At 43.9% G+C, this 9,635-nt stretch overlaps 1 protein-coding gene across 16 annotated transcripts in view; it reads right to left on the bottom strand.

Annotated features, from left to right (window-relative positions):
* Positions 1–9,635, bottom strand: part of LOC121600838 (protein spitz-like) — an 82,194-nt gene that overhangs the window by 46,196 nt on the left and 26,363 nt on the right. For all 16 annotated transcript variants that reach the window (XM_041929620.1, XM_041929615.1, XM_041929619.1 and 13 more), the window contains one exon: positions 3,999–4,097. In XM_041929620.1, the coding sequence (XP_041785554.1) occupies positions 3,999–4,097 (99 nt within the window). The remainder of the gene's footprint in view (positions 1–3,998; positions 4,098–9,635) is intronic.

The following is a 9,635-nucleotide window of genomic DNA, read 5'->3' as shown; positions in this document are numbered from 1 at the left end:
TCTTACAGATTACCGCGTTATTGAACTGTCAAACCACAAGCCGAAGCATTGTGTGAGTGTGTGTTCCCTAGGAGATCGAGTACAGAGCACACGCAGAAAGTTGATCGCAAATAAAACATCATAACGAAGTTCCGCTCATTGCACGCAACAAACACGCCAAGCCTCATGCTCTGACAACGCAGCTCAATTGACTTACCGTATACCCGCTTTATCCAACCGCCACAATGACAACGCTACCGCTGAGTATTTAAGCTGCTATTATCAAAACGTTAGAGGTTTGCGTACTAAAACAAAAGAATTTCACCTAGCTGTATCGGTGGCTGACTTCGCTCTCATGGCCCTCACGGAAACTTGGTTTGTTGACAACATTCCATCTGCTCTTCTCTTCAACAACAACTTCTCTGTTTACCGCTGTGATCGCTCTCTCAGCGGCTCTAGCTCTCGCGGTGGTGGTGTTTTGCTAGCCGTTTCTAACGCATACGAGTCGATAGAATTACCTTCCCGTGATCGTTCCCTCGAGTATATTTGTGCTTGTACCTCTTGACTCCTACCATCCAGCGTTTGACTTCAATATACGTATTAACTCGTCGACCCGACGCAATTCGACGACTCGACAAAACTCGACGACAACCGCATTTTATCGTTATAACTTTGCTAAAGCTGACTATGTGAAACTGAACGACATGATATCAATGTTTAAAAATAGCTTTCATTGTTCCAATTTTGTTTCACTTGACGAAGCAGTATGTTCATTCTCGTCCTTCATGCTGCAAGCCTTTGTTGTATGCGTCCCAGTTCAGCGTCCTAAACCTAACCCCCCCTGAGCGGACCGCACACTCAAACGACTCAAACGTGTAAAAAGAGCTGCTTATCGTCACTACCAAACGCGCCGCTGCCAAATATCTCGCTCGATCTAATTTGACACGCACTCTTTATACTGCAGCTATAACAGGTATGGCACATATGGCACATATTTGAGTAATATTCAACGTAACCTCTGCAGGTGGCCTGACTCGTTTTGGCGCTTCTACAAGAGCAAAACAAAATCCACGCATACACCGAAATCCATTACGTACAAAGGAGCAACAAGTGCCAACACTTATGAAATGTGCAATCTCTTCGCGGATCGCTTCGCAGATTGCTTTTCACCGGCCATGAATGATACCGATACCATTGATGCTGCCCTCGTCAACACTCCGGCTGGCGCAATTAACATAAGCACTCCTTCCATCGACAGTGAGATCGTTTTATCTACCCTAACGCAACTAAAGCCTTCCTTCGCTCCTGGACCCGACGGAATTCCTTCTACCGTGCTGAAACGCTGTCAAACGAAAGTAGCACCTATCCTTGCAAAATTGTTCAATGCATCGCTAGCCAATGGCTACTTTCCCAAAACATGGAGGAAATCTTGGATGGTTCCTATTTACAAAAAGGGCGACAGGACAGATACCATCAACTACCGGGGTATTACATCTTTGTGTGCCATTGCCAAGGTTTTCGAACTAGTGATATACAAACATCTGCTACATGCATGCCGCAGCTACCTAAGCCGTGCCAAAAAAAGTCGACTACCACGAACTTGGTTGAATTTATAACCTATTGCACTAGTCAAATTGATGCCGGAGCTCAAGTCGATGCAATTTATACAGATCTGAAAGCAGCATTCGACTCTCTTCCGCACGCAATTCTTCTCGCTAAACTCGATAAGCTAGGATTTCCCAGCTTGCTCGTACAGTGGCTTAAGTCTTACCTAATTAATCGCACATACATCGTGAAAATTGATAAGCACATGTCCAAGAAATAGTCAGCAGCTCGGGTGTGCCACAAGGAAGCAATATTGGCCCGCTTCTCTTCATATTGTTCATCAACGATGTTACCCTCGCTTTACCTCCCGACAGTATCAGTCTGTTTGCCGACGATGCAAAAATTTTTGCGCCTATTCACAACACAGGTGATTGTACATTCCTGCAAGACTGTATCGAAATTTTCTGTTCGTGGTGCAAGCGTAATGGACTGACTATCTGCATCGAGAAATGCTACTGTGTGTCTTTTAGTCGATGCAGGAGCCCAGTGACTGGGACCTACTTCATGGACGGCACTGCAGTTAATCGACAAAATCATGCCAAAGACCTGGGCGTTCTGCTTGTCTCTAGTTTGAACTTTAAACAGCATATCGATGACGTTGTAGCTAGAGGAAATCAATTACTTGGCGTGGTTATCCGGACAACTAATGAATTCCGCAACCCCATGTGCATCAAAGCTGTGTACAACTGTATCGTTCGTTCGGTTCTGGAATATTCGTGCGTAGTCTGGAGCCCAACTACCGCTTCTTCAATTGCTCGACTTGAGGCGATTCAACCTAAGCTCACGCTATATGCCCTACGCCTACTTTCCTGGCAGGATCGCAATAATCTTCCTCCGTATGCTGCGCGGTGCCGTCTTCTAGGCCTTGAACCTCTTTCGGTTAGAAGACGCAATGCACAGTGCTCTTTCATCGCTGTATTGCTAAATGGCTCTATCGACTCATCGCCTTTGTTGCATCGAGTCGATATCTATGCACCATCCCGAACACTTAGGTCTAGAGAAACCCTACGGCTCGCTCAACCCCGTTCCGGTGCTGGTCGGTCTGACCCTATGTTCCGCATGTCGGCTGTCTTCAACACTGTCTCGGATTGCTTCGACTTCGACATCTCAACTCAGTGCTTCAAGGAACGTCTCTGGCTTTTGCCGTGGCCAAAAGACCAAAAGCTTTTGCCGTGGCGGGTTGAAGATTAATAAATAAATAATAAAAACCCACCGAACAGTGCCGCGTTAGATTTCGTTTATTTTCGCTTATTTTGCTAACACAAACATTACAGTACTTTCAATTTGACTGCTCCAGGAACTTTTTGTGATACAAATGTTCGATTCTACATGGTGCTCGAATATTGTTAGCCCTTGTACGGATATAGTATAGTATTATATATAGTATTTTTTGATATAAATTCGCTAAGCGAAGGTTCAATCCTTTCTAGTACGTTACGCTGTATATCTAAAAGGTAAATTGGATAATTTATGTACCATATTTCTGGATTTTCCTATTTATTTCAAATGTTGTGCACATATTTGCTCACCAGAATGTTTTAAAATTAAGCTGATTTTTTTTGTATTCGTTTTGTTAAGCAAAGGTATCCGAAAATGTTCCTGAAACAAGTAAACGTGAAACAAATCAATTCGTTTCTCTTGCAACAAACATCAACTTGAGTTTGACAGTTCGTCCATACGATTTGGTAACAAATGTTCCCGCAACATTTTAAAAGAACTTGGCCTTATTAGATATTCCAGTTTATTGATGGTCGTTTCGGAGCGTAACAACGGCTCCGGAGCCGACTAACAGCTCCGCAACTTTTGTACGGAGCCGGCTTCGCACCAATGGCTCCGGACTAACAATGGAGACGGAGATGAGAGAGAAAATTTGTACAACCCTTTTCACTTATAAACATTGCAAACTATTTCCACAATTGCTTATAATTCAGTTAGCCAATCGCTCCATCGTCAACTTTCTCAGATTCTCAAAGATTCTCAAATCGATTTTGTGCCGATTTACCAACGTTGAGAACGTAGGTTTCGCAAAAGCACTCATGAGTGCTAGAGAAAATGAGCGTTGAGAAACCCCATGGCCCCGCGGCCTTACAGGATAGTGGTAGATTGGGAACAATATACAAAACATCCTGGTAATTGAAAATGCACTTGGTACATTGCTATAATGGTACACAGTGCTAAAAAAAATGGTAATAATTTTCCAGTTTTTTTTTTAAGTTCCCCCGATGCCCGATTTTCCCGGTTGAGTGGCCACCCAGGCATTTTACCAAAACGACGAAATTGAATGAACACGAAGACGATTGTACTTACGGCAATTTTTTATATATAGAGCCAGTAAACACTTGAATACTACAGCTATTATAAAGCATAAATCTTAATTTCAATTTTTAACGTCATTAGTTGGAGCATACACTTACCTGTCATCGGAAAATAAAAGCTCAAACTAATAAATATCATAGCACAATACACCAATGATTTGGTAAATTGTTGAAGCATAAAATCTATTCGTCTCCTTCCTAAAAAAAATAGAAAAAATACAATACATTAAAAATTGATAGCTTATTGAATACTTCGAAATGTTGATAACTTGATTATAACGAATTTGAAAGAGGGTTTCATAAATTTACATAAAAATCAGCGTACCGGTGAACTCTTATGTTCCCGGGAACGTTCACCGTGACGCTCATTTTCACTCATTTGATCAAACATTGGACTACACCAAAAATAAGAAAACCGTCTAGGTTTTGTACTGCTCAACATATTGGTACAACCCTGTTCACTGATAATTGATGAATGTTTTTCGATGAACGGCAGTATACAAATTTAGACAGGCCAAGCATCTCACAACACAAAAAGCTCAAAACAGTTCTCATTTATTTAAGTATCTCGTGCGGTAAAAGTAAGGCTCAGCCCTCTACGTTACATTGGAGAAGCGTTACATTCCTTAAAATATTCCCTAGCAGCATATTTATTACAGTTTTGTCCACGTGACCGGCCAGTGAACATCATTTAAATAAAAAATATTTTAAATTGCGACAAAAAAAGTTAATTGCTTTAAGTGGAATCGATATCTACGAGTTTAAATTTTTAAATAACAAGTAAATAACAGGTTTGTAATATCCTGGAGATTTGACCTCTGATTAGACCATAGTGCCCTATATAGGCAGCCAATTCGATGTTTAAGCAACGATTTGCCTCATGGCTAGGCCAGATCACGCCAGATTCACCAGCCACGACGATCTCGATCCCTGCAACCCCAAAGACATCAGCCATCCAGCACTTGCATTTTGTGTGGTCGCCATCTTGTTCATCTTGCATGACAATGACGACGCCGCCATTTAGTATGAATCCGGCCGCTGGCTATTCTTTTATCATCGCTCATACTTGGAATACTGGAAAAGCTTCGCGCATCACTTGAGTTACTGGATTTGCATCGCATGCCGTATTGTCATCGCCTCCGATTCACCGTATGCATACCTTCAGCCACTTAATGGATTGACCCCGCTACCACCCTCTACCGCCACGTCATGTTCGAGTGCTGTGGCATCGGTTGTAGCCTACTGAGCTGTTCAACTATAATCATCGTGGTGTCGTTCAGTATTCAGGTTCATCCTGATCGACATTGTCTTTATGCTTGGCTGTAACTTCTGTAAACGTCAGCAAGACTTGGAGATTTGGAGGAGATGCCGATCAGCGGGAGCCGTACTTACACCCATTATGAGATTGATTCAACCTCACGCATCACATGACGACATCATTCAGGATCAGTTCTTTTCGATATCACCATCATCCTCATGCTTAGCTGTAACTTCCGTAAAATTCAGCAAGACTTCCGGAGGAGATGTTGGTTAGAAAAGCAGTAGTGATTGAAATATACACCCATCGGCATCATATGTCGACATCAATTCGGATCAACACCTTTCGATATCATATAACAGGTTGGCTGATAAGTCCCCGGTCTAACAAAGAAAAACACATTTTTTGTCAAAATTCGTTTTTATTATACAACATAGTTCCCTTCAAGAGCGATACAACGATTATAACGACCTTCCAATTTTTTGATACCATTTTGGTAGTACTCCTTCGGTTTTGCCTCAAAATAGGCCTCAGTTTCGGCGACCACCTCTTCATTGCAGCCTAATTTTTTCCCTGCGAACATCCTTTTGAGGTCTGAGAACAAGAAAAAGTTGCTGGGGCCAGATCTGGAGAATACGGTGGGTGGGGAAGCAATTCGAAGCCCAATTCATGAATTTTTGCCATCGTTCTCAATGCCTTGTGGCACGGTGCGTTGTGTTGGTGGAACAACACTTTTTTCTTCTTCATATGGGGCCGTTTTGCCGCGATTTCGACCTTCAAACGCTCCAATAACGCCATATAATAGTCACTGTTGATAGTTTTTCCCTTCTCAAGATAATCGATAAAAATTATTCCATGCGCATCCCAAAAAACAGAGGCCATTACTTTGCCAGCGGACTTTTGAATCTTTCCACGCTTCGGAGCCGGTTCACCGGTCGCTGTCCACTGAGCCGACTGTCTATTGGACTCAGGAGTGTAGTGATGGAGCCATGTTTCATCCATTGTCACATATCGACGCAAAAACTCGGATGTATTACGAGATAACAGCTGCAAACACCGCTCAGAATCATCAACACGTTGGTGTTTTTGGTCAAATGTGAGCTCGCGCGGCACCCATTTTGCACAGAGCTTCCGCATATCCAAATATTGATGAATGATATGACCAACACGTTCCTTTGATATCTTTAAGGCCTCTGCTATCTCGATCAACTTCATTTTACGGTCATTCAAAATCATTTTGTGGATTTTTTTATGTTTTCGTCGGTAACCACCTCTTTCGGGCGTCCACTGCGTTCACCGTCCTCCGTGCTCATTTCATCACGCTTGAATTTTGTATACCAATCAATTATTGTTGATTTCCCTGGGGCAGAGTCCGGAAACTCATTATCAAGCCAAGTTTTTGCTTCCACTGTATACCTTCAGAAAACAGTATTTTATCAAAACACGAAATTCCTTTTTTCCTTTTTTTTCACAATAACAAAAGTTGCTAAGTGGTAAGAATACTGCATACCGAGCAATGCAGCAACGGCATAGAACGCGGGCATGCGCAGAGGAATATTCACGGCTCAGACGCGAAGAGAAACGAGTTCACCGCTCTAAGAAGCATGCTTTGGAAGAGCAAAACATGCGGGAACTCGAGCAAACCAGAGAGGCGTACGGACCGACACGAAAGTTTTACCAAGCGATAGCAGGTCACCGAAACAAGGTAACCTACGTACCTAAGGTAACCTGCTGTCGCAACAAGGATGGAGATCTGGTTAGTAACCAGCCAGAGGTCCTCTCGCGGTGGGCTCAGTACTTTGATGAATTACTCAACGACCAGTTAAACGAACAGCTAGAAGCGCCACTAGCAGATAGTGTCATGCTACTGCCACCTAGCATAGAAGAAACACGAAAGGCTATCCGTCGGCTGAAAAATAACAAGGCACCCGGAACCGACGGAATTGCAGCTGAACTGGTCAAGAATGGAGGTGCACGACTAGAAAACGAGATTCATCAAATTGTTACTGAGGTGTGGGATAGCGAATCGATGCCTTGTGATTGGAATCTCGGCATCATCTACCCCGTATACAAGAAGGGAGACAGGTTGGACTGCAACAACTACAGGGGTATTACGGTGTTGAATACCGCCTATAAAATATTCTCCCTGATCCTTCAGGATCGCCTTGTCCCGCACGTCGAAGAGATAGTAGGAAACTATCAAAGAGGATTCCGAAACGGAAAATCAACCACTGATCAGATCTTCACCATGCGGCAGATCTTGGAGAAGATGGCTGAATACAAAAACGACACATACCATCTCTTCATAGACTTCAAAGCCGCATACGATAGCATAGCCAGGGTAAAACTGTACGACGCTATGAGCTCATTTGGAATCCCGGCCAAACTGATAAGGCTAGTTAGAATGACTATGACCAACGTCACATGCCAGGTGAGGGTGGATGGAAAACTCTCAGGACCTTTTGCTACCACCAAAGGTCTGCGCCAGGGGGACGGGCTTGCCTGTCTCCTATTCAACTTGGCGCTAGAGAGGGCCATCCGCGACTCGAGGGTGGAGACTACGGGAACCATCTTCTATAAGTCAACCCAGATCCTGGCATACGCTGATGATATAGACATCATTGGTCTGCGGCTCTCCTATGCAGCAGAAGCCTACCAAGGGATTGAGCAGGCGGCAGAGAGCCTCGGATTGCAGATAAACGAGGCAAAGACCAAACTGATGGTGGCAACATCAGCGGACCTACCAATAAATAATCCGAATCTACGTAGGCGTGACGTACAGATAGGTGAACGCACTTTTGAAGTCGTCCCACAATTCACCTATCTTGGGTCAAAGGTCAGCAACGACAACAGCATGGAAGCTGAGTTGCGCGCAAGGATGCTGGCTGCCAACCGGTCATTCTACAGCCTGAAAAAGCAGTTTACCTCAAAGAACCTGTCGCGACGGACGAAGCTGGGACTATATAGTACCTATATAGTACCAGTACTCACATACGCCTCTGAGACATGGACACTGTCCAAATCTGACGAAACCCTCTTAGCCGCGTTCGAGAGGAAGATGCTCAGAAGGATACTTGGCCCCGTATGTGTGGAAGGACAATGGAGGAGCCGCTATAATGACGAGCTATACGAGATGTACGGCGACCTCACTGTCGTACAGCGTATAAAGCTCGCCAGGCTCCGGTGGGCTGGCCATGTTATACGCATGGAAACGGACGACCCAGCCCGTAAAGTCTTTTTAGGCCGTCCACAAGGACAGAGGAGGCGTGGTAGGCCCAAATTGAGGTGGCAAGATGGCGTGGAGGCGTCCGCCATTAAGGCCGGGATAACGGACTGGCAGACGAAGGCGCGAGACCGTGAGCGGTTTCGGACACTCCTGAGGCAGGCCAAGACCGCAAAGCGGTTGTAGTGCCGGATAATCGAATCGAACAAAAGTTGCTTGACAAAAGACGTTCTGTCTCACAAACTAATTGACATACAGACGTCAAATTTTGACACGAATCATTTGAAGGTTAGTACTATATAAAAATAATATGCATTTAATACTAGCGGCGCCATCTATGTGTCAGACCGGGGACTTATCAGCCAACCTGTTAATTGATATATGCTTGGCTGTAACTTCTGTAAACTTCAGCAAGACTTCCGGAGGAGATGTTCTACAGTAAAGCCGCTCAAATTGAGGTCAATTTGTTGGTCAGGATAGCCGAGCTGTAATATCCTGGAGATTTGACCACTGATTAGACCATAGTGCCCAATATGCCGGATCGGAATATGACCATCACCGTGACAACTGTGCGATAATCTGACATGTCAAAATAGAGATCATTCGTTTACGGATAGTTGTACTGAAAACACCTTCACCATTCTGTTAATTCTTCTGCCTTGCGATTTTGTGCCTTTGTTATAACTTCAACGTTTAATTCAAATTGATAAAATTCGAGGCTTTACAGGTTTAATATTTTTCATTGTTGCACTATGGTTTATGAAAAATAGTCTGAATAGTATGAAATAACTACAGCACATGGATTTCGATAACTCTACTAGAAGATAGGAAAGAAATCAAATGTAAATTAATGTTTAACACTTTGGGCGCTGTGTGGATCGTTTTGGATTCACAGCTTTGTTCACTCTCCTTCTCTGTGTTGTCTCTCAGCAAAAATCTGCAGAGCGTATTGCAACGGGAAGAAAGAGAAAGAGCATTTTGACGCGCGGCATCGTCTGTAAGGATCGGAAAAAGAGTAAACGAACGTAATTACGATCGTAAGTAAAGATTTACACGAGCGGTAGAAGCGGCAACTATAAATGTGTCTGACGCAGGGACAACACCGCCGTCGGCATCTGTTGATGCCATTCAAAGTAATGGTAAATATCGTATGTAAAAAAGGAAAACGGGACATGTGAGCAGAGGCGGATTTATCCATCTCGAGGCCCCAAGCGGTTGGATGTAATGGGGCCCCCATCGACCACTGTAATGCCAG

This window comes from Anopheles merus, unplaced genomic scaffold (assembly GCF_017562075.2).
Source record: "Anopheles merus strain MAF unplaced genomic scaffold, AmerM5.1 LNR4000008, whole genome shotgun sequence".
NCBI classification, from domain to species: Eukaryota; Metazoa; Arthropoda; class Insecta; order Diptera; family Culicidae; genus Anopheles; species Anopheles merus.
The sequence above is the reverse complement of the archived record's forward strand: the minus strand, read 5'-3'. Positions and strand labels throughout refer to the sequence as shown.